Below are 25,868 nucleotides of genomic sequence, written 5' to 3' on the forward strand. Positions count from 1 at the left end.
AACGTGCCAGAGGAGTCAGCGGCAGTAACCACCTCGCCCAGCCGGCTGCGGGAGATGGTCGTGCGGCATCTGACAGCCATCCACTCCAACACCGCAAGCTAAAAGCAGCGGGAAGTTGAAAAACAGGGCTGGGGCGTGGGGAATAGGGCTGGGTGCCCGCTGTTGGTCCCGGAGCCCCTCGCTGCTCTCCGCAGCTATGGCTGTGAAGGCGGCTTCAGAGGGCTGACACTCGCGGCTCCTTGACGCTGCCCAGTCGGCTGTGGGACCCGTCCGTGCCCGTTCCCGTCCCGTCCCGTTCCCGTTCCCGTCCCGTCCTGTTCCCGTCCCGTCCCCGCTGCGGTCCCGGCGGCGGCGGCCGGCAGGGGGCGCGGGCGGGCGGCGTGGCCGGGGGGCGGCGCTCGGGCGGGCCGGGCGCTCGGCGGGCGCGGAGCCGCGGCCGTGGCGTGGCGGCTCCGGCGGCTGCAGCTCCGGCCCGGCAGCAGACGGCGGCAGCGGCTCCAGCTCCGGGCCCGGGAGGAGGCGCCGAGCGCGGCCAGCCAGGTAAGGGGCGGCTGCGGGCGGGGCTGGGCCCCCGCCGGGCAGGTGGGACAGCGCCTGGGGCGCGCCGCCGGGGAGCGCTGCGGCCGGTGCCCCGGCTCGCCCGTGCCCCGGCTCGCCCGTGCCCCGGCTCGCCCGTGCCCCGGCTCGCCCGTGCCCCGGCTCGCCCGTGCCGTGTCCGCCGTGCTGCGCTCCCCCGGCCGGGGCTCGGCGGAGCGGGCGGGCGCTGCCGGGGACAGCGGGGGTGCGGCCCGCGCCGGGCTCCGAGCGGGGCGGCGGGAGCGCTGCGGGCGCGGAGCCTCGGCCGGCCCGGCCCGGCGGGACCCCGCGGGGCCTCGGGGCGGGTCAGCGCTGCCGCCGGACGGGACCGGCGTGTGCGGGCGGCGCAGGGCAGCGCTGGCAGGCGCTCGTTCCCTGCCAGCCCCGCGTCCCGAGCCCCGCGTGTGCCCGGCTCGGCTGCCGCGCTGCGCCGCTCCCGGGACTTGGCATCCATTGTTAAGGATACTCCGGGGCCGGAGCGGAGCAACTTCGTGAATTCACCTGTTTCCTGATGCCTCTTGTCGTTAGCGTGTCCCGTAGCATCCTTTTCATCGCACATACTTTTAGCGCCTTGAACAGACTTACTGTGTTTCTGTGCTGCAGGTTCTCGAAAAATAAGGCTGAACGTTTTGACAAGCGCGGACTTCTCATTGGAAGTGTGTTCTGATATGGACATTGTCTTTGCCTTCGTGCAGAGTGTGGCCCTTAAAAAAACCACGGAACAAAACTCTGTGAAAGTGTGTTTTAAAATACCGGGAAGTAAGGGGTAAACAACGCATTTGTAAACACTGTAACCTGAATTTCTGGACTGATCACTTTACATAGAGTCTTTGACAGTGGAAATGACAGGGTATGGAAAGCATGTGTAATGATTTTATAAGCCTTTTATTTTGTCTGGCATCATAGTCTCAGATGAGCATCTGAGTACAGATCTTAAATTTTCTCTTCTACAAATTTTAAAAAGATATTTTTACTGGTGAAAAACACCAGTACTGAATAAGTGGCTCTATCTTTGACTAACTGCAAAAGCTGTCACATATAATAAGTTACTGTGTCAGTATTACAATGGTAATGGGATATTAGACCAGCACAATTTGGCAGTAAGTAGCTGTAATACTTATGCCCTGTTTTGACGTCTCTAGAAGGAGGATTAGCTTAGACAGAATTTGTAGTGGGAGGGTGTGAGTGAGATGAAAAGCAAAAGCTGCTTAATTTTAATCTTCTCAAAAAGGTAACTACAAGTAGTGCATATGGTTAAAACACTTGTGTTTCTTTCTCTAATGGCTTTTAATTGTAGTATCTTGAGTATGTTATGTAAACTCAGTAGTGCAGAAATACTACTTTTTATAAGATTCATTATCCATACTGAACAAGCTCCCTGTTCTGGGGCAGTGGAAGCACTGAGGGATAGCAGGGTGTCATAGGAAGGTCTGACAACAGCAGAACTGCAAAATGGCTTTGGTGTAACTGAGGCTGTGTCTGTACCTGTGTAGAGGTGTGCCTCGGGTTAGGCTGCAGGCATTTACTTCAATTGTTTCATTTTCATCATTGGGATTTTCTCTAACAGCTTTCTTTTGTCTTCTGAGCTTTCTTTTTGTCTAGTTTTAGATGGGCATCTTGGAGTGAAGAAACACAAAAAGCAATGCTTCATGGTGTGCAAAATCACTGTCCCCCATGAAGTGTGCTTCCTGCAGTGGTTTTACAAGGGAGTGTATATTTTTACACACTTACCATACCCTCCTTAGAAAAATGAAACCTGAAGTGTCCTGTGAGGTTTCTTATGTACGTCTTTTTTTTTAATTTTCACAATCTGAAACTAGACTTTAGTTGCATTTTTTGATGCTTTTTCTGATGAAGTTGCAAATATTAAAATGAAAAAAACATATTTTACATATAAAGGCTTAGTGTCTTAAGTGTGCCTGCATGTTATTGCCCAAAAAATGAATGGTGGCTTAATGTGGTGGCTTTTATCTGGATTTATGGTCAGCTCTAGTTATATATTCTCATCATCTCCCCACAATTTTATCTTCTGACCAGCAATAGCATATTGGCAATTAATTAAGTGGAAAACCACTGTGAGATATGTGTTGTTCACAAGCATACACCACATGAGCATAGGAATTAAATGTTAAGCCACCTACTAACATATGCTTTATGATTTAGATTTTTAATTTATGATGGATGCTACAGAGGAGGTGATGGTACTTTAATTGTTCAAGAGGGTAGAGTCTTCAAGCCTGCCTCTACCAAAAGGATGAAGGTTGAGAGACAAGGAGCTTGGAAGTGTGCATAAAATACAGAGCTATTGCTTTGGCTGTTAAGAGAATCATTTGGTGAAGGAGGCATGAGAAGACTAAAGTAGATTGAGTTTGTAATAGGGAATACAGGAAAGTTTTGGGAGTTACTGGTAGAGAGTTACCAATAATGTGCAGGAAAAGGTGTAACAGCCCATCTATGCTGATGGAGCAGCACACACACAAATGTTGGCAGACAGCAGCCTCAAGGGTGAGAAAAGAGTTGCTTAAAAAGAACCTTAGTGGTCCAAATGTTGGACAAAGAGTCTAGTTTGGGTCAAAACTGTCCCAGCAGTGCATCACATTTGGGAAGTGTTTGAACATAGCCTTTAATCTTGATTCTGTGAGAGAGAGAGGCAGTAATTGAGTGATGCATTGATTCACATTCAGAAAGGTGCATTTAAAAAACTCTGTCTTGGATGGTAAATTATCTACAAAAAAGAAAACTTAAATTTTGCAGGAAAAAGGGAAGAAATGTCAAATGCTCGGGAGGAGACTTAAACATGGATTTCATGCAAGATTTTTACTTGCATGGGTTTGAGTGTCATGGTAATTCTATGGACTTGCGTTAACATATTGCAGTACTGATAAAATATTGTGCTTCAAAATGCATATTTTCTTATTTTCTTTGGTTTTGAAAATGCTTTCTGTAACAGGGAATGGAAATGCAGGCCAGTGTATGGCAGAAATTACACAGAAACAGAACTGGAAACAGTTGGTCATAAAGCTGTGTGAAGGATGATGACGACTGAAGGTTTCTGTAGCAGTTTTCCAGGACCATACTAGGAATGCTGTACAGACTGTGACATGCTTCATATTCTGTTAAAATCAGGCTGCACTTTGGTGAATCCCAAAGTGAGTCCCTGAAGCAAGCATTTAGCTTTGCACACTATTTAGGGCAGAAGAATTTGGGAAATTTTATTGTCTAAAATTTGTAGGGGAGAATACATGAGTCTTGACTTATGTCAATGTAGGAGCACGTGAGGTTTGCCCATATGGCTTGTTTTGTGCCATTTGGTTTAGGTTAGAATTTAAAATTCATGTTCTTGTTTGTCTTGAAAATATTAGATGTTCTATGATTACAGCTGGGTGAGGCATTTTCTTGTTCAGTGAAGAAATATAGGAGTGGGAAGGTGTACTGTGACAAATGGCATTTATGATTCTTTTTCAAAAGAATATAATGCCTGAATCATCAATGTAATAGTTCATCCTAAGCAGCAAGAAAGAGCATTTTTTTTTTTGCATTGTGCAAGCTGATAATAGAAACATTTGCCAGGAGGGCTACAAAGGTAGATGGTAAGTGTGTGATTAGGCACTAAATGGTTCTGATGACAGGCAGAGGATTCAGAGCATGATTGACAGGCTATTTCATATTGATTAGAGAAGTAAACTGGGTTTTGAAAAGCTAGACAGCTGGCATATTTCTTAAAAGTAACTGATTTTTGGAAGCTGAAATAATTAGGCTTATTTGTTTGTGCCACATGGTGAACACTTTCAGAACAGCTGTCTGGAAATACTAATCAGTGGCTGTTTTTCAGCTGATCCATTCACATTTTCTACATCCACCTAAAACTTCAGCATGAACCAAGAATGAAGTCAGTTTCCCCCCAGTATTGTCACATTCATGGTTTCCCTTGTGAAAATATAAAAATAGACACCACAGCTTTGTGTCAGTGTTTGCAATAATAAATGTCACAGTTACTTGTGTAGTGGAAGATGCTGTACTGTGCCTTCCTAATGCTGGCAGTGGCTGATAGGGGACCCTGCAGACAGCTGGTACCCTCTGTGGTTAATCATTGTTTAAAAGGACAAAGTAATGCTGGCACTGGCTCTTGCATTTTGCTGTGTATTTCTCATGCTTTATTCACCTTCCCTGCATCTGTGGTTGTGATGTTGGTTTGTTGATTGCTCCTGAGTCTGAACACAGGCTTGTGTTTCTCTCTCTGAAGACCTTTGGGTTCCTTGATGTGGAGCTTCTGTGGGCTGATAAAATGTAAAACCAGCTAAGCAACTAAAGCAACAAAACTGTAGCCAAAGGGCCTTTCCAAGGAAATGCTGGGACATGATGTTTAATGCCAGCGCTGTTTATCTAAACCTATTTTTATTTTTCCTTTTGAAGCAATAACTCTCCTGCATGCACCTGTGTGTTCAGCTGTCTCTGTCTGTAAGGTGATGTGTTCCTAGTGGTTAGCTTGTGCTGCTGCCATGAGGATCCAGGGAAAAGCCAGGCATACCCTTCTGCCAGCAGCATGACAGTTTTCCCAGTATGGTGCCTGTGTTATTCCCCATTCAGCTTTCTAGCAGCCAGGCAAATTGGCAGTTCTGCAGAGTGTTGTGGGGAGGAAAGGGCAGCAGAAAATGCTGACTCTGTGCTAATGCATCTGTATAATAACCATTCTGGGGTTAGATTGCAGGAAGATGACAAAACTGCTGAATAAAGTATGTTTAATCTTTTTTTTCCCTCTCCAATATGAGCTGCAATGGGTAATAGTAGAATGTGTGGAGAAGCACAAGTTTTCCATTTGGAACAGAAGTGTGTATCTGCCCTGTAATTTTGAGTCCTTGAGATTTTATGGAAGAGGTTGAATATGGAAGTTTTGGGTGACCTGACTATAAAAATAGGATGGAAGAGATCTCTTGCAGGGCTACAGGCAGAAGAAAAATCTCTTGGAATGAGGGTCAAAATACAGCTTGAGCACAAGGATAGGATAGAGTAGAAATGGGTAATGAAATCATTGTCATCCTTTCCATCCCTCTTGCACAAACACTTACCAGGTTGTTGCACTGCCATTTTTCACATCTATAATTAAGCTAATTTAGTAAAATAATGTTTTACTATCTGGAAAGCTCTCAGTAGTGGCCAAATCAGCAGATGTAAAATGGTGCATTTTAGGGTGAGCTGAGAGTTGTGGGGGAATGGCTGGGGCACTAGGTTCAAATTCTGGCAGTTTTCCAAAGGGTGAGGAATGAAGGACCAGGTGAAGATGGGATACAAGACAGGATGGGGAGTGGGTTGAAGAGATAAAGTCCCCCAGATCCATTCAGTTTGGATACTGTGAGCAAATCAGCCTGTGTGAGCTCTGAGGACTGGGTGTGTCACTTCCACCAGTAGAATATGTATGTGTGAGGTAGGGTATAAACTGACCCAGTATAAGGTCATTTGGAATTAAAAGAAGTAGAGATTTGGGAACTCAGATCACATTCTGAAATCCAAATCTAACCTGAGTGGAAGACCTGACAAGCAGTGAAAAATACAGTCCTTAATACTGACATCCTCTTGAACATTACATGGGATAAATTTGACTCTGTGTGGGAAAATAAGCATTTTCCTCTGTTTATGAGCTTTCTTCACTGATCTGTTTATTCAACTTGACTTCCCTGGTTGATCACAACTAGCTTTGAGTGCATCCCTGCAATGTTTACTTTCAGAGTTGGTGCCAGCAGAAGGTATTTGCCTCAGGACACAACCCCTGGGGCAGAGGGAGGCAGATTCCTGCTCAGAGAAAACACATGCACAGGGGAGTGCCATAGCAGGAGATGGAGTTGTTCAAACAATTAAAACTGTAAAAAATAAAACTTTGACTTTAAAACAAACCCCAAAAATCATTTAACAATTCAAGCAGCAATTGGCTGCTTTGCCTTTGTGTGCTTTTTGGAGCTGTCATGTTATCTGATCAGCCACTGGCTGTGATCTGGGGGTGATTAGGATCTGTGCTTATAGTTATGAGCATATGGTATATAGTTTAAAATTGTAAATTTAAAATAATTGCATTCTGGTGCTGTTTTTTAAGAATTATTTAATTATCTCTGTGTTCTAGAATGGTTTTGTCACCAGTTAATATTCAGTTCTGGCCTGGAGCCATCAAAATCATAAGGTTTCCTTCAAGTTTCATAATACTGTTAGAAAAGAGTTACTCAGTTTCCTTTAAGGAAGTAAAAGAACTTCCTTTGTTGTTTTTTTGGTTTTTTTTTTTTTTTTTTTTTTTTTACTTTCTCTGCAGTTCAGAATCTTGTATGACCGATTATTGCATAGAAAAAGGAGTAGGAGTATGGGGACATTCCTGAAGTAGATAACAGAGAGTTGGGCTTGTGACAGATTTTCCTGGGTATTAAAATTTGTTTCAAGCAGAGCCTCCAAAGTAATGTTCTGGACTGATGGGTTGGTATTGACTTTAAGTTTTGTAAGACTTCTACACTGTAGTGCAGGACATTGATCTTATTTCCAGCCAAAAAGAGATAATCAAAGCCAGATCAAAACACTTACTGAAAAGTTTGTCTGAACTGAAGGCTCTCTTGAAGTGAGGGTTAATGTGGACCAAAAGAAACCAAAGTTAAGGACACCTACTCCTGGAAATATTTCATGTTCTCATACATTTGCTGTTCAAATGAGTAAACCACATGAGACCTGGAAAGTCATAGTTGGAAAGCCAAAAGCCAAAGCATGGAGACTTTAAGCAATTTATAAAAGGGATATAAAAATAAGAGGTTTTAAGCTAGCAAAGGAACTGCAGTTGTCTCTTGTATACTTAAGATTTGAATATACCATAAAGTCTGACTTTTTAAAAAGGGGAATGGCTTGTGATTCATCATTACTTGAACTCTGTTGAAAGTTTTGTAATTTGACAGATTTTATTGTAGATTGGATTTTATTGGTAGACTGTAACACAGCAGTGAAGCTTCTCTGTGGTTTGAGGGAAGCAGTCCATGCTGTATCATGTCTGTCCAAAATGCAGCTTCAGATTCAAACCCACATCCACCTGCAGGGATTGTGCTGCACTCTGAGCCCTTAGGGAGCACTGATTGTGCCAGACAGACATCTCTGCTGGAGGAGTTCTGTGGGTTCCTGTGGAGCTTTCCCTGTGTGTTTTCCATGATGTGGAGCAGAGCTCAGGCGTGGAGGTTCCTGCCTGGGCTCTGAGCCCCCAGAGTCAAGTCATACATAGCATCAGTGGCTAAAAGAGTCAGAAGGGACAGAATGTGTGAGCTGGCAAGTGTGAATTTTGCTGCTGAGCACTGTTTTGTCCTCTGCTCTAAACAGCTGTCTAAATCTGTGAGAAAGTAGAACACGAAGGGGTCTGCAGACAGCTTGGAATAAACATTCCATAATTGTTTCTATGTACAGCCGTGCTTTTTCTCTTTGTTTACTGTCAGAGCTAATTTAGACTTTTGTTAAGTTCCTCCAGGCAGGGGCATGTCATCCCTGTGTCCTGGCTGATGGGAACACGGGATATTCTGTGTAAATAGACCAGGGAAGCTGGTAGGAGCAAAAATGCTTTTGCTGTCAGGGTGCTGCCAGAGCCTGGGCATGAAGGCAGCAGTAAGCTGTCTCCAAGCTGAGTCTCCAAAGGGAAAGTGTTCTGGCAGAAAAGGACACTAAATTTATAGTGGTTTTATTTATTTATTTTTAATGAAAGGATGTGCAGGATGTGGAAGTAGTATTTGGATTACAACTGCTGAGAACTTCTCTCACCTATTCTGATAATTTTAGGATAGCAGAGGGCATGGAGAAGGAAGAGAGTGTTCTAGGCCAATTACTTCATCCCCAAAGAATCAGATATTTATAGTACCTTATATTTTGAAACTGTGGTTTTCTTCATCTCTAAATTAGTTCATCTATTTACTTGTATTTTTCTTACTAATAGTTCTAGGAACCATTGATTGTATAGAAACTGCAGTACTGATCCTGTTTAGTGACTTCATGTCAGAAATTACTGTACTTGGTCTTGAAAAAACCCCGTTTTGGGGTTTTTAAATGTCTGTTAGGGTATTTACAACTCACAATTATGGTATTTCTTCCAAAAGTACTTATTTGAGTTTTCAGAAGCATTTGGTATTAGAGGTATTTTCTTGCAAGGCGGTTAGTGGTCAAAGTACAGGGAGGTAAGCTGACACACCTAAATGGTTTGCTGTGCAAGGGTGAAAAAAAACAATTAAAATCCAACACTTCCTGATCTTTTCATGCTTTTTCTAACAGTTCCCATACTTTCTTTTCCCTCAGTTATATTTGTTCAAGATAATGTGGGCATCATTTCATCAGAAAATTGAAGTAAGAAATTCCAGAAACTGAGAGACTTTTGGCTGCAGAATGTCAGCTTCCAATGCTGTGAAACTCACAGAGGATGTTGTAGTGTTCTAATGTTGCACTGTATCAACTATAACATTAATGCACAAAACTTGAACATAGGTGTCTCTGCATGTGTTTATTGCCCAGTTTCAGGAGATTGATAGATTCTAAGTTCAATAAAACAAATACATTCTAAAGGACTTAGACTGGCAAAATCAAATGCAAACCTAAGCTATGCAAACATTTGTTCTGCTCACATCTCTTAGCATCTGGTATCTGAAAGAAGGCAGCTCCTACTGGTAGGACAGAACTGAAAAGAAGGAGACAGCCCTAAGAAGGATGTAAGCTGAAGGTGGCTTTTCCAGCATTTCCAGTTAAAACTGCACGAGAGTCCTGCTCAAACTTTGAAAGCTGCTTAGGAGAAAGAGGTGTTTAACATGTTCACCAGTTTGTCTCCTTGTGCACCTTGAGGTTTAAAAGCTCAGATTTTGGAGTCAAGGGAACCTTGTATTTTGAGAGCAGTGGGTTATCTTTGACACCCTGGCTGATGTCCCTTCATCCCTTCTGTGTGCTCAGCACTTGTCAGTGTCCAGGCTTATCAAACTCAGGGGTAAATCTGCTGCACAGGGAAAGTGAGCACTGTACAGAGGGGCAGAATTATTCAAGTGAGATCTGTTTGAACCCTTGGCTTGTATGAAGTGAGAATTTATGCTGCTCACTTGAAAGACTGGGTAGTACTGCTGGGCCATTGCAATAGTGTTTGCACTTTGCAGGACCAGCTGTGCCAGTTATGAGGATTTTAGAGCTTCTAGGTTAGGTGGAAACTTGCAAACAGGAGACAAGAAAAATTTGGATGTGGACATTTTAATGTGCTGAATATATTAAACTTCAGCATCTTGGTTGTTTTTCTTTTATAATCAGATACTTGGTAAAATGTTAAGTAATTAAAAAATAATATAATCTTATAAGTAACTATTAATTTTTTGTATTAACGTGTAGCCATTTGGACAGGCACTGCTTCTTGCTGTTTCCATGCCTTACTTGTGGAGTGGTACATGTGGCCTTTTTTATCATGGCTTTTTTCATCTTCACTTAGATGTTGGGGGTTTTCTTGTATGTGTGGTTTTTTGTTTCTGTTTCATGAGGCTGCTGACCTATTTGTACTTTCAGTTGAGTTTTGAGTGTCCTGTGGTCGCTGACTTAACTTATGGGGTGGGTGGGCTAACACAAATAACACTGTTGCAGTAGAGACCAACACTACGTGATGCTCCAAGGTTCATAGGTAATGGCAAATTTTATTGTTTGCAGCCTGCTTTTATAGGGTTTTCAAGAAACCTTGCATTTGGTTGGCTACAATTTTATCATCACTCAGCTCACTGGCCAACAGCTGCCTGCATCCATTGTTTGCATTCCCATCTCTCAGTGCCTTCTTCATAGAGATGTTTACTTCTTTTCCTTCAGTGGCTTAGGCTGGTCGAGTTGTGGTTATGACTGTGAGGTCTCCAGGCCAGCTGTTGGCCATCACATTACACTACTGAGCAGGTCTTATTTAATATTTTTAATGATGAGCAGGTTTTATTCTTTTTATAAATGTGTTTATTTGCACCAAGTGTTGTGACCTATTTTTCTTCAATGCTATTAAAAAAAAAAAAAAAAGAGTATGTTTCTTTTTTTTTTCCAGTGGGAAAATGGAGAATTGTGCTGAACAGTATCACAGATGCTGTGTTACTTTGTGATGCTGTGCAAAATGCACCCTCAGTGTTACAGGGATCGTATGTCCAATTTAAATTGCTGCTGCTACAATGGCTGCAGGGGTTTTGTGAGGGTTTTCTCACCGTGGCAATTACAAGCATCAGTAACTAAGCAGGTCATGCTGACCAGGGAATTGGTTCTGCTGCATGTTCCCATTTCCACTCTGTTCTGGTTCTTGCCACGGCTCTTTATAGCACTGGTCAATTTGGTCATGACCAGAAAATCCCAGCCACTTTTTGCATTCCTGCAGAAAAAAATGCAAGTTGCTTGAAGTGCCAAAGAGGAGGTTTGACTGCTGCCATTTGCTGATGCAACTGTTTTCTGTAGTTGCTAATTCAAGAGTATGAACTCACTGTCTGAAGTTGTCTGGGGGCTGGACTTGTGAGTGAGTGAAAAATGTGCCTGGCAGGCTGGTGCCCAATGGCTGGGGAGTGGTTGGTGGAGCATCACGAGTTAAAGTGAAAGTCAAGGCAGAACTTTTCATTATAATTGTATCAGTAACTGTCACCTTCATTTCAGATGCCTTCAAAACAGGCTTTGTCAGAAAATAAACCTGCAGATGTAGATGAAAAGCAAAAGTAAGTAATGATAGTTAAAATCTCTTTTGCAGCTAGAGATAACAGACTAATGACTGGGTCCCTGTGTTATTCTGTGACCTTTTCTAAAACTACCTATGAATGTTACTCCATATCAACCTTATGTTGTCTGTGGGCTTTTTGTTCTCCCTCCTACACTCTATAAGCTTGCTCCAAAATATACTTTTCTCTGTCTTTGGCACATAGTTAAGTACAGACTGAGCACTACCTTCCTTTTAGGGCAAAGTTGCCATTTGTCTTTGCTGGTTTTTTTTTGTTGTGATCACTTTTGCTCACTTGTGTTTTAGTAGACAATGTCATTTTCATGCAGCACATCAGATAAATACAGTAATGTTATTGAGGCAGACTTTGAAGAGTACTATTGATTATTTATGGAGACATGCTGTTTTAATCAAGTAAATTCATTTAAGCTGTCATGGTGAGTTAGTATAATTCTGTGCTTTCACTTTATGCTGGAGAGTAGGTTTGTATTATAGATGGATGCTGGTGATTTAGAGGATGTATCAGCATCAGTCAATTGGCACAAGAGTTTGGCAGTGTCACATCTAATCTCACAAGGGCTTTGAAAGCATTGATGTAAAGTTATTTTCAGGGCCTGACTTAAAGAAGTTTAGCCAGTCAAGAAATGCCTTGCCTCTGGTTTGCTGAGGAGCTGGTGCTGCCAGGAGGAGGTTCTGTGTGACACCCTCCAGTGCTGAACAGAATGTAGGTTAGTGCTGCCAGCTGCTCTGCTCCAGCTTTGTGCCTTGCCTGGGCTGCCTCTCTCCCAGCATTTCTAGGTGGTTTCCAATTTTTCCTGAATCCCTGGCCTGGCCTTCAACCATAAGGCTGCTTTTACCTTTGTGTGAGCATGCAGTAACACCTTACACCAGCACTTGTGTGAGATTAGGTAAGTACTGAGAGTGCTCTGGATGCTGTGAGTCATTCTGGCATGTTTTGATGAGTTGAGATTTTGGATTGTGTTCAAAAGGAAAAGTTACATTCTCTGGATAGGTATGTAGGTAGGTATGCTGCAAAAGGTGACTGAGAAGTAGTCTTTTACTTACCTGCATTTCAATGTAGGATGCTTTATTAATGACTATCTTTATGAATTTCTAAACTGTTTAAGTGTGTCATATTTAAAATTAGTGTGACTGAAATATTTGGAGTTGTATAGGTCATCTTTATCAAGTACTACATTCATAGAAACAGAGTTATGGAATTGTTCAAGTTGGGAAAGGTGAAATCCAACCATATTCCCCCAGCACTGCCAAACCCACCACCAAACCAGAGCACCACATCCACAGGTCTGTTAAATCCCTCCAGGGATGGTGTTTCCACCACTGCCTTGGGCAGCCTGTTCCAATGCTTGACAGCCCTTCTGAAAAAATAAATTTTTCCTGATACCCAGTCTAAACCTCCCTGTCTCAGAGAGGAGCATCAATTTTGGGTGCATGTCAGAAGCTGCTGCTCCTGGCACTGAGTTGCACCTCGGTGTGATGCTCACTCCCCTCTCAAAGCAGTTTAAGTGTTTCCTTGGCTCTGAAGCAGAGCCAGGCCCCATTCCTGCAGCCCAGCAAGGTGGTGCTGTCAGCTTCTGATGGAATTGCCCTTTGTGAGTTCATGTGTGAGGATGCTGAGGCTGGGCCAGGACCTGCACTCTGCCTTGGGTAAAGAGAGAAAGATCAGCAGTGCCTAAATGTCAGGTTGGCAGTGGATGCTCTGCAGTGCTCTTGCTCTGTAATAGTCTGTCCTGAGCACCCCAAATGTGTTTTGCTCTGTGGTTTGCTGTTTTGTTTCATCTGCATGTAAGAATAGTTTTGTGGGAAGATAAGGTTGGTTTACTTTCATTTCTCCCCCCCCCAGGCTTCGTTTTATCTTTTTTTACCACGCTCGCTTCAGTGGGTGCTCACAATACTGTGCTGTTCAGTGCCTTCACTTCCCATGTGCTGGCCAAGTGCAGCTCTGCCCTGGGACACCTTGTGGAGAGGCTCCAGGGCTCAGGCTCACATCCTTCACCTGATTGCCTGCAGCTTCTTGCCGTGGAGGAGCTGATGGCAAATTGTGTTGACAGGCTTTTAATTAACAGCTTCTCAGCAGGAGCTGTTCCTGTTCCTCATAAGTCGCAACAGAGCAACTTTCAATTTGTTAGCAAGTCAAAGTGTATTCAAAAGCCAAATCTTTCCACTTTGTAATTTCTTGAATGATGCCCTTCACACTCAATGTTTAAAGCTTCTGATCTTGCAATTAAAGCTTGAAGCTCATTAAGCTTACTCATGAAAACATTTTGCTAATATGAAGTGTGTAAGATCTCCTGTTTTTTCAGTCTTTAAATTTTTTTCTTTTTCGTGGCAGCTTTATTTTATGCAACAACAGTATTAATCTGTGTAGACTGTGCACAAGACCTCTTGTTCCTGAGATTTTACCTTCTCCTCCCTACTAAATCTATTTTTTGCTTTTTCCTGTGGTTCCTTCTGTTGTCCCATCTGTTTGGTTGAACTGCTTTATTCTCTCCTGGTGTTTGACATACACTAATCCTTTTACCTTCTATCCTTCACAGCTTTGTTGAGTTGCAGTTGGTGTAGTTCAGTTTTGCTTCTGCTTGCCTTTCACTAGGATGTTCCAGGATGAGCTATGATTTTTTGAAATTGAGAACTGTTAAAAATTGTTCCTTCCAACTTTCCCTTTCCCTCTCTTTTTACTTTAATTTTATTACTGCTTGCATATGCCATTTATGGTGCTGTTGGCATTTGGGAAAAGTACTTTAATGACTCTGGTTTCTTACTTCTCAGAATCTCCTGATCTTTCCCTTTTTCCAGTTTCCAAAAGCTGTAAAGGTAGCTGTCCAAGTAAAATGAGATGGAAAGAACTCAGTCTTGCAAAATGTATGTGTATAATGGATTTTGCTTACTGAAACCACACAGCTCTTTTCAAAACCAATCCCAGTGGATAAAATAAGTTCAGTGATTCCTGAGACCTTTTCAAATACTAGTAAGAAAATTAACTGGGGGGGAAAGGGGGCAGTGTAGAAAAAAATCAGAAATTTGAGGTTATGGTTTTATCAGTGCTCAGACATTAAAATCTTACTAAGATAGTTCTTGGAGTCCAGAAGAGTTTTGTTAAGCAAATATATATTAATTACATGTGTATGTAAGACTTACCATTCTCAAAAGGAATAAAAATAAAGAGAGGCCTCTGTCTGTGAGGAAATAAGTTCTGGGGCAAAAAGAAGTGGTGGAGGGGAAAAAAGTTACTTTCTGTCAACAGACTTGAATGCTCTGTCATAAACAGAGCTCAGTTCAAAGGATCTGGGAATCTCAGAAGATTTCTTTCAAGACTAACCAATTTCCTGCAACACACTGTCAGTGCTAGGAGGAGGCATCTCTTGCACATAAGAGCAGCTGGTTGTTTAAAAAAGAAAAAAAGGCATGTGGGGGGGAGAGCAACTCCCTCTCATCCCTTATATAGAGCAGTTTTCCACAGGAAAATGTACATCTGTGAAAACAGGGCTCTTCAGCAAATTCTGTACTCTTCAGAATTTCATTTTGCAAGGAAGAATGTGTTTGGATGTTTTCAGGAGTGGGCTTGGGTTTTTGTATTTTTATTTTTGCAATGAGTAACGACTGCTGAGGTTTTATTACTTTTTGGTTTACTGTGTAATGGTATTGACAGCTTTTCTTACTCTTTATTATCTTAAGAATTGTGAATGTGAGTATTAATCCTGTGTTAGCAGGAGCAAGCTTAATTTTATGGAAAATGGAAATAATTTTTATTTACCTGAAAGTTTTGTTGTGGAAATACAGTTAGTCCTGGTGAAAGCAACTTCTGAATTTTATTGTTGCAAATTGAATTGCCTGGTGTGCTTGTCTTTAAAGAATAACTGATTCTTCCACATCTGAAATATATATTTGCCACTGTTTTGTTGTCTGCAGGAACCACAGATATCTGAAGATGAAACCATGAAGAGCAAGCAGAGTGAATAATAATGCTTTTCCGAAACCGTTTTCTGTTCTTGCTGGCCTTGGCAGCCTTATTAGCCTTTTTGAGCCTCAGTCTGCAATTCTGTAAGTGTCCTCATGCTTTGTCTTCCACATATAGTGGTCTATAGGTGTGTTTAAAAATGATCATGATTACATGTTGTTTAAGCACTCTTTCTTTATTGAAATACTTGGGGTTCGTTTTGGGGTTTTTTGTTTGTTTGTTTTCCAAAAAAGTAAGAAACATGGTTTTGTGTGCTGTGTAGGAATCTATGTGATCTAGAGAGTTTAAATCAGGCTATTTTATTTAAAACAACTCTGCATTTTGTTGTACAGTTAAGTAATTAAATGTGATTGAATCCTTCCATGAAAGTAGACAAACTACACTGGAGTGAAAGCTGCTGCAATTCTTATTTTACATTGCATCAGACCAGATGGGATTGAGGAAACTGCTGTGAGAGATTTGAGTGCTGAACTTCTCCTGATTTGCACCCTCACATCAGGAAACTTCACACAGTTGTATTGTTCATCAGGAGTGGTTGGTTTGTGTAAGAACAGATAAATTGTGTTGTGCTTCAGATGAATTTATCATGGTCAGAGCAGAGGGCCCTCACATGCTGGTGACTGAGCAGGATGTGGTGCTGAGGGCAGGGCAGTGCAGGTGACAGATGAGCACTGTGCCCTGTGCCTGATTATCCCCTGCTTCAGGAGAGAGAACATTGCCCAGGTAAAGCCATTTCTTGTGATAATGTGGTCTGCACTAATGCACAGCAATGTAGTGAGCTGCTGTTAGAAGGCAAGTAAAAGTTCATGTCCATAGGATAGGATAGCTTTCTTTGTTGTTGTTGTCATCTTTCATTGTGTTTTAATGAGCACAGTCCTTCTGGGACATTTACACTATGCTTTTTTTCTGCCTAGTGTAAAAACCTCCCAAACCCAAAAGATCATATTAGAATTAGAATGTGGCTTTTGCACATGGCAGACAACTTTATAAAAGGGAGGGAGAGAAGCTGAAAGAAACTTGGTGGTTTTCTGCTGTTAGGTTTGTGTGCCTGAACTCATCAGCGTGTAATAAAGGGACTTGTGGCTCTAAATTGCTTCTTCAGCCTCCTCTGGGCACAAGCCAGGGTGTCTGATTACAGCTTGTTTTGCCCTTGGTGTTGTAGGGTTGGTTATGAATTGTGCATAGGGTGAAGATCCTAGAGGAGCTGCAGCTGAAACATGAAACTGAATTGTTAACTAAAATGAGTTTTATTTAGAGATGAGGAGGTAGGCATTTAGGAGAGTGAATCACATTTCATCTGAAGATAAAATTATTTTCTACTTAATTAGAACATAACATTTCTGCTAGAGATAAGGATGTTTGAGAGGTGCTTTAAAAAGCACGTAAGCTGCAGCAGGCAGCCCCATGGAGCTCAGTGCCAATGCCAACACTGATAAAGAAACCTTTGCATAGTGAGAGCTGCAGTACAGTCCACTGGGAGCCAAGACATTCAGGTAGCCTGATACTTTAACTTCTACCAGCTTCAGGATATAGAGCAATTAGTCCAGACTTGGAGCAAAGACCATTTCCACAGCAAAACCAAAACTCTCCTAGATCACCTTGTGCTTCTAGGTGAGCTGTGCCAGCTGAGCAGCCTGCAGCTCAGCAGCTTCAGATGAGTTACCAGTGCTATCACTTGTTGCTGTCTTTATCAGGAACTTTGTCACATCCTCATCAGTGCCTGCTTCTGTCAGGAAATGCTGTTTTTTCACACCCTCAGAATGTTGCACTTTGGGTTTGGTGAGTCCAGCTATTCTCAGCATTCTTCACCACCAAAATTAGCATGAACTCTTCCTTTTCCATCCAGCACTTACAACTTATTTGCAAATAGGGTAGAATTTGAGCTATTTTATATCCCACTTAGGCAGAACATCCTGCTACAGGCCCCTCATGGCAAGAGTAGTACTGAGGTCTGGAAGAATTGGTCAGTGCAGCTGCTGCAGGGTCAGGAGCACAAATCTTATGAGGAGTGGCTGAGGGAGCTGGGAGTGTTTAGCCTGGAGAAAAGGGGGCTCAGGGGGGATTTTATCACTCTCTACAGCTACCCAAAAGGACACTGTACAAGGTGGGGATCAGTTTCTTCTGCCAGGTAACAAGTGATAGGACAAGAGGAAATAGTCTCAAGTTGTGCCAGGGGAGGTTTATATTGGGTATTAGGAAAAATGTCTTCACCAAAAGGGTGGTTGGGCATTGGAACAGGCTGCTCAGCACCATCCCTGGAGGGATTTCAAAGACAGCTAGATGTGGCACTTGGGGTCATGGTTTAGTGATGAACACAGTGCTGTTGGGTTAATGGTTGGTGTTGATCTTAGAGCTCTTTTCCAACCTAAATGATTCTATGCTAATATGATTTAATGGAATGAAAATGAGTGTTTATACATTTGGACTCAGGAAAATGCCCAAGCCACTGATTTATTTTGTTTTGCTGGAAGGGAGGTACCTCCTGGAGCATTTGGAGTGGAAATGAATGTTTTATCCTGTTGTGAGGTTGTGAATCTCTATTAGCAAGCAGTGCACAGCTTTGTGGAGGAGGGCTGGTAATTTTAAAATATGCTACTGCTTTTCTAAGCATGGAATGTTGAAAATGTCTGTTCCTGTCTGTGATAAATCTGTTTATAAAAGCAAAACAGTAACACTAAATGTATAATTTTACAAGTGGTGCATATCTTCCTTTTTCAAACTTCTGCTTTAGAGCAGAGGAAAACTCCTGTAAACGCTTGATATTTTGTCCCTCTTATCCACATGTGGAATTGTGGCATTTGAAGCCAGACTTGTGAGTTGTAGCTGACTTTGAAGCAAAGGGAGTAGTAAAGGCCAAGCTCAGCTGATTTTTTGTAGGTTCTGACTCAATATTACGAACAGCCCTCACTGGGATGGCTGGCAAGGTCACAGTCTGGCTCATGCTTCAAACAGAAAAGGATGCTGGTTTACTTTAATATACTGTGCTGGGAAGGACCTGGAGCTGCTTTGTGAGCAGTGATTTCTGCAGCCAGGATGAAGTGGAGGTTATGGGTGCTTGTGTCAGCAGTCCTAATAAGTCTGTCTTTGCTTGTAAGACAAATTCCTGAGGCAATTGTTTCAGAGCTAATAGTTGTCACAACTTAAGTTTGCACACAAGGAGAAAAACTCTGGGGAAAACAACCAGTGCAGGACCTCAAAATCTTCAGTGTTGGTAGGCTGGGGATGGACCTAGGATTGAAAGAAAACTCTGTGCTCTGTTATGATGTTTAGTTGTTCTTGGTCCCTTTCTCTCCACTTATGGTTTCTGAGTTCTGTAGTCTGCTTTCCTATGTTGTTTTCACCACAAGGCTGGTGCTTTACATGGATACTCACAGTTCAACTCACAGGGTGAAACAGGAGAAAGTTTCCTCCAAAGTCTCTCTCAACAGCTCTGAGAGCTGGAAGTATTCTCTCCCACCAGCAGTTTCAGTGGATGGACATGGACCAATTCTTCATGGCCCACTTGTGACCAGGTCAGAAGCTGCCCTCAGACTCTGTCCCAGGGGTGTGGCAGGCAGCTCTTGGAGCAGTCAGTGTCTGTGTGTCACATGTGTGCTGGCTTGGCTGGCTGCTTCAAATGCCAGCTGCATCTTCTTCATCTCCTTATCCTGGGTAGAAGGAGACATGTAAGCAGATTGCTGCACAGCTGGAGACTATTTTTAAACTGTAATAGTCATTTTTCAAGGTGATATGGTGCTGTGGATGCTGTAAGACACACTCCTTCCTGCGGGGTCCTCTGTCCTGTACGTTTTGGGCAAAGGGGCACTTGGCTGGTTCTGCTCTTTGTCCTTGAACAGGAGCAAAAGGCACAGGGTCTGTGGTGATCTTTGCCCTTGGGGGTGGCTGCTTTCCTGGGAATTTCACAAGGAGCAGTAGGGTAAGGGAACTTTCTTCAGGAAGTCCTACTGTTTTCAAGCTTTGTATATTTATTGAGATAAATAATGTCACGGGTTTTTCTTTTTTTCTGAACATAGCTGGTGGACAATGGGAGAAATGCATTTGAGACACATTTGAAAATTTACTAGAATATTCTAATACCTATTCATAGTTTTGCCAGGTTTGGCATTCTAGCATGCACATAGAAGACTTTTAACAAGGAGTTTATACTTGCTGAAAATGTTCAAACCTTAGCAGTTCTAGACATCTTTAATATAAATGTGTGGCCTGGACTTGGAAGCCAAAGGCTGGGGCCAGATGTGCCTTCAAGTTCATTTTGGCTATTAATGCATTGTACAGAGTTACACCTGGAGCAATCAGCAATAGAAGGAACCTCTCTTGAATGGCAAATGCCCCTGGATTTTGTACGTTTGGATTTTTAAATAGTGTAGGAAAATGACAGTGTTAAAAGTTAACATGAAAAAAGTTCCACTGCTGGCTAGAAAAATACTCTGATGTCTCTAATGGATAATCATATCAATGGAATGTTTTTGTTTGGGAAACCCATTGCATAGGGAAACTGTTTGACTTCCAAACCAAATGTGACTTGCAGATTAAAGTTTTATTAGGAATTGTCATTGTTTTCCTCTTGTTTTATGTTTGGGGCCAGATCTACAGAAAAGAGTGGAGAAGTATTTTTCTTATAGTGTTTATCATTCCACACATGTTTTCATTTTTTTCCTCTTTGTTTATGTAAATGATCATGGTTGTAAAACAATTTAAAACTTCAGCATAAGAGACAAAAGGAGGGCTGGTTTTGATAGACTTGTCAGCTAAGGCTGTTCTAAAATATAATTATGTTGTTTTTATCTAAAGTTTTTAGTGTTTCACTTTGTCTGAAAAGCTGCAGAATGGAAAAATGACCTGTGCTGGACTGTGGGCTGTATTTTTATCTCTGTAAATATTATCTTTAATGCTGTTGACTAAAAATGGACAGTTTCCTTCTGTACAAACAGAGAATATATGTAAGGATACTTCATTCCTTTTGCCAGAAGAAGAGGTTGCAGTGGCTGAGGTCTTTATTCCTGCTCTGTGCTGTATAACATGCCTAGAGCAGTGCAAAGGGAAGGTAAATGCAGTGCTTGGGGGCAATTCCTGCAGTTCAGGGACAGAGGATGGCAGTCCCCCTGTATCCAAAGGATGTGTCAGAATCCAACTGTGGTCCTGAAGCCTCAAACTAAGGAGATAAGACAGAATTTAGGACCCTGCTAGTGTTAATTGCATTGGATTAGCCCTTAGGTCAGCTCAGGAACAGGAGTTTTCATGTGGGCCTGAGGAGTAACTTTCTTTTTCCTCCAAAGATTGGTGCCTGAGAAGCCAATTACTGGACAAACAAAGGCCTTCCATTACATTAGAAATGTCTGTGACTGGCAGCAGAAGCCTCAAGGTGAATGTCCTCAGGATGTTTCAAAAATTTGTCCATGAATTTCCTTGAATAAAGCAAATGCAAAGGCAATTTAAAAGCTTTCTGTTAGGATGCCATGTGTACGCTCTGTAAAATTTCCTTGACAATGATTTTTTTTCTCTGTAATCAAAGGAATGTAAATTAATTTTTTCCATGAAGTAAATACTTTTGTTTTTTTGTTTTTTAGGTTTTTTTTTTCTATTTACTGAAAACCTAAAGAAAAGGAAATAGTCAAGAGAAGAGGACTAAAATGATAGTGGGAAATCCTTTATACAGGGATGCTTTTTATAACCCTGTGGCTGACATCGATTCCAGACTGTCCTTCTGAAGGCCCTGGCTCTTGGGCAGCTCTCACCCCTGGAGCTTCTCTTCTGGTTTAGAGTTTGTTTTCCTACATACTTTGATACTTTGATCAGTGGCTTAGGCTTGCCTTTTGATAAAAAGGGATTTTGGTGACTACCACTGCATTTTAGGATGTTGGCCACTGCCCTGGCAGGGTGCTGGTTCCTGTGTGAAGTGTGAAGAGCTGTTTTATGGGGTTTTTGGAGTTTTTAAAAAATACTTTCTCTGCCTTGATGGTTCATGCTTGAGTGTTGGTGTATCAGCATGTCTGGAAGTGACATTTTGCTGTTCCAGTAATAATTTCCCTCTACTTTCTGTCATTTGATTCGGCACTGGAGGTTTTGGTTTTAAAGATGAGTCACAGGAAACAGAAATCTGGATTTTCCACACAGAAGAGCAGTAGAGTTTTATTTTGCTGGCTTGATCTTTTCCAGCAGCTCTTACTTTTTGAGGCCATTGTGGGCATCCTGTGCAGCACTGAGGTGTTTGGGGTTTAGCCTGAGATCCTCACCATGGCACTGGCTGCTTGGGTGGGTTTTGCATTTTGCTGCTGTATACAAGTAACTATATTTAAAAAGCCACAGCTTTAGAATTTAGATGTAGAGAACTTGTTTTTGTCATGTGTTACCAGCATACAAAATTAAAAGGAGAGCGGATATCTCCCTTCATGAATTTTGCCTTCAAGCTCATAAGCATGGCAGATTTTCCACTCACGAGGAGTCTCTCTGGGTTCTGTTTTCTTGAAGTGCTAATTTAGTCTGAATTTAAGATTAAAGGGAAAAACGACCCACAAATAATAAATCCAAGGCTCTGTACATTTTAGCAGCAAATGAAGAAGACTAACTGTAAATACAGAGATTTTTGTTAAAGGTCCTTTTAATGTTGCAACTGGAGTTTTAAATAACTTTTCTATGATTTTTCAAAAGTGGTGCTATAATGCATTAGTCCACAGAAGGAACCTATGAAGGGAATGGAGATATGATGAGCACTTGAGAATGATACTATGGGACAGTCTTACTTTGTGCTACAAAAATAGAGCAATCATTTCAAAATAGTTACTTTAAATATAGGTCAGGTTATATCACTTGAGACAGGATTTGACCAACAGAAGTTACTTGTCAGGCTACAGAACATTATAATTCTTATTTAAATGTATATTCTGACTTCATCCATGGTGGTTAGTTGGACTCTGTTTTAGCAGAATTAATATGAAGTGTTAAAACATGTTTGAAGGCTACTTCACAGTTGATTCTGTAGCAGTAGGTCAGGTGATTGATTTATTTATATATTAGCAAATTCTGTTTTGTCATTGAACCAATTCTCTGCTCTTCCTTTTTCACAGCTCTTGAAAGCCAAGTCAGGCTGCCTTGCAGGTCACTGCAGGCATGTTTTAGATGGCATGTCTGTCTTTAAATCCAATAAAATTATTCTGGGGATTTTTCCATATGTTACTTGTGTACTAGGCTAAAGTGTGTTTTAACAACTGAACCATTGTTTTTAAATTTGGATATTCACCCTATTTTTTTTTTTTTTTGTTTAGAAATAGAGGAGAGAGAATGTTGTTTCTAATGTGCAGCTGTTACATTCTGTATAAATGGTGAGTCAGGGTTAGCTCACACAGGTGAAATCTGCACAACATGAAGCCTCAATTCTCACAAGAGCATGGCCCCTCTGCGTGGGGCTTGCATTCTAGCTCTTGTTTGGGGTTTCCAGGGTAGCAGATGGCAGTGTAGGGCCCATTCCCCCAGCCCTGCCTGCCAGGGCTCTCTGGGAGATGGGCTCTGGGCTTTGCTCACCTGCCAGCAAAGGCAGAGCTCACCTGTCTCTGCTTCTGCCCTCCCTGCTGGGTGTTCCTGTTGGGGCTGGCTGGGCACTGGGCAGTGATTTTCATCCCTGAAGGTTTGCTCTTGCCATAAACCACTTCTCAGCTGCCTTCCCTTGTACTTCTGTTTTTCTCCTGTTACAGAGATGATGGCATCAAAACAAACCCTGGATGTCTTAAGCTGAGAAGGCAAACAGAGCCTTGTCACTCTTTGTTTAAGTAGGAGCCTTTTGTTAATATTCTGCTGACCACTCTGATTTTTGAACAGCTTCCTGAGAATTCACAATCATTCACACTTTTATTAGCTTTATCTCTCTTACTTTACTTTTACCAGAGCTTTTAGGACAATGTTATCTATTAATTGCAAATGAGTTCCTCATACTTTAATAATTTGCTGTCCTTTGTTTGAGATTTGCGTTCTGCATCTTCATCAGAGAATGTTCTGACCCAAATTTCCCTTCTCTCCTTGTTCAGTGAGGAGAGTTTCAACAGGACAGTATCAGGAAAACTACCTTAGTGTCACTGGTTATAATGCAGTTGTACTTTCCCTATTTCTAGGCCATGTGCAGTCTTCTGAAAAGCATGGAGGGCTACTTAAACTTCATGTTTGATAATAGATTTGTTTCTCTGAGCTGTGCTTTTGTGCTTGCCTTAATCCCCACTATACTGCTGCAAATTGAGTTGAAAACCATTGGGGTTTTATGGATGTGCTGGTTCCACTGTGTGTATGTGAAAGAGAGATGCTTAATATGCTTAATACAGTTGTTCATGTTTCTTCTTAGTCCTTTTAATTTTTCTCTTGCGAGTTGTCTTCCAGGCAGTTTTGTTCTTTTATCTGTGCTTTTGCTGGGATCTCATTGCTGAAATGATACAGTGGCTGAATTAATCCAAAGTGTCTTGTCACTTGACTGTGAAGGTTTTGAAAAATTTATTGTGTGTTCTTGGGCATGTGGAGTTTCTGTGATTAACGAAGTGTCTCAAACTGTACTGATTTTAGAGATTTTAATGCCTACAGGCAGTTTTTTATTGCCTTTTGTTTTTTCTAATAAGAGTAATCTCTGTTCCCAAAATGAGTTCCCTTTTAGCTTTTCAAAGCACACTCTCTGAGAGAAAAGCAGTGCTTGTACATATTAGATGCCACTGTGGTTTATTTGAAATGAGGCAGAGTCTAAGTAGTTTGTATTTAAAAGACTGGGGCTTTTGTGGACTTGATGCAGTGAAATATGAAGTCTTGTAAAATGTAAGTGATCTCCCTTCATTACTTTTGTGAGATGGTTGGATTAATAGAGCTGGAAACATATGTGGTGTAATTTTGGGTTTACCAACTGTGAACATTAATGCTGAATGAAGACAAGAAATAAGATTCACTGTCTTCCCCTAAGCTGTTTTATGGCAGGAGTCCCAAAGATACCAATAATTCCCTGATCCAGAGAGCACTGTTCTGAATTCCTGAGATTAATGACTGTCATGGAAGGCTTCCCCAGCACAAAAATCTGTCAGGTTCTACTGTATTACGGGTGTTGTTTTGAGATTTGCTGCTGGCATATCCATGGCAGCTTTCTGTGCCTTGCCCTGGTGTTGACAAGGACAAACAAGTGAGCTGGCTTGGCTTGGGTAAGCAGTGGCATATGGTGTTGAGATCACTTCCCTGAGCAGGTCAGCTTGTGGACAGAAAGCAGTTGGGATTAGATGCGAAACAGAAAAGTGCTAATTTAATGCAGTAGTGAAAATATTGATTTGAATTTGTAAGGCTTTTTATCTTGGAAGGACAGTGCTCTAGAGAAGTGCCAGATGTCTGTGGATTGTGTCTGACTGATGACATTAACATATGAAGCAGTTTGTGCCCTGTGCCTGTGCAGAGGCTGAGCTGCAGACAGGGTTGTTCCTGCCTGTGGGCTGGCAGTGCTTGGGTCTCTGCCTCCCAGGTGTGTGGCAGAGATGCTGCAGGCCAGGAAGGAAGGAAGGTGACCAGAAGGTGCCTTTACCACTGAGCTGATGTAGTTTGTTGCAGCCCAGAAGCTGCTGCCTTGGTGTTTTAACACCAGGGGAACAATACTTGTGAAGATGTGGTGGGCAGACCTAAGGTGTGATTTTAAGTCGCTTTTCTTTTTTTCCCCTGTGTATTTTGAAATTCCTGTTTGAACAGCTGGATGTTCTATTACACGTCCTAATGAAAATTGACTTGAATATCAAAGGGCATTCTGGTTATTTTGGTTTGAGTCTGGAGAGACTGAGTCTCCCCATTTTGAGTCTGGGTAGAACCCTAAGGAAAAGAGGCATGTAGGATGATAGAAAAGAGTAGTGTATGCTTCCCCTGTGTGCAGGGAGCACTCATAGGGCTGTAGAGAGCTCATGTCAGCAACAGATAGCTGGGCAACAGAACAGGAGCAACTCTTGAGCTCTGCTTTATGGGGTATAATTTTGTATCATGCCCAGCTGCTGTAGATGAAAGGATCACTGAAGCCTGAGGATTTGTAGCCTGTGTTCCTGAGGAAATACTTTCTGCTGTGTATTCTTCTATGCTGAATCTTCTTGGCTGCTATGTTGGTGTTCAGTTCACGTGTGAATCTGCCAAGCATCTTTTTTTCAGTCATGTTGCAATTGCTGCTGCACAGCTTCTCACTCAAGTATTTGTGGGAATCACACAGGACAAAAGGAAAAAACAAATAAAAACAAACAAACAACCCCCAATGTAAAAGCAAAGGTCCCCAGAAGCATTCAGTACAGTGTATGTCAGTGTAGAGCAGTTGATCTTTATTTTGAGACAATACTATGGAAATGGGAAGAGTTGCCAGCCATTTCTGAACACAGCTGATAAAAGCTGTTTTGAAAATCTGTTCTAGGACAATTCAGTTGGATTAGTTCATTTAGCTGTTGCTGGGTTCCATAGACAGAAGCAGGACAGTGCTTTAAAATCTTACTGCAGTGCTCATGAATCTTGTTGGATAAGTAACAGTGGGTGGGTGGATCTATGGTATTTATAAAAATCATGCACTCAGGCCATACTTCCCCCCTGTTTAGTCTTTGTGCATTTAAGCCTTGTTTGGTGGCCCTCAGGACACTGATTTGATATGGTTGAAGT

General features: G+C 42.1%; 1 protein-coding gene across 1 annotated transcript in view; it reads left to right on the forward strand.

The window, feature by feature from the left end:
• Window positions 1–411: 411 nt before the first annotated feature.
• The window catches only part of PXYLP1 (2-phosphoxylose phosphatase 1), a 47,562-nt gene continuing 22,105 nt past the window's right edge, over window positions 412–25,868 (forward strand). The window contains exons 1-2 of the mRNA XM_056499166.1: window positions 412–540; window positions 15,194–15,325. Of these exons, the coding sequence (XP_056355141.1) occupies window positions 15,247–15,325 (79 nt within the window). The 5' untranslated portion in view covers window positions 412–540; window positions 15,194–15,246. The remainder of the gene's footprint in view (window positions 541–15,193; window positions 15,326–25,868) is intronic.

This window comes from Oenanthe melanoleuca, chromosome 9 (genome assembly GCF_029582105.1).
Source record: "Oenanthe melanoleuca isolate GR-GAL-2019-014 chromosome 9, OMel1.0, whole genome shotgun sequence".
Lineage (NCBI taxonomy): Eukaryota > Metazoa > Chordata > Aves > Passeriformes > Muscicapidae > Oenanthe > Oenanthe melanoleuca.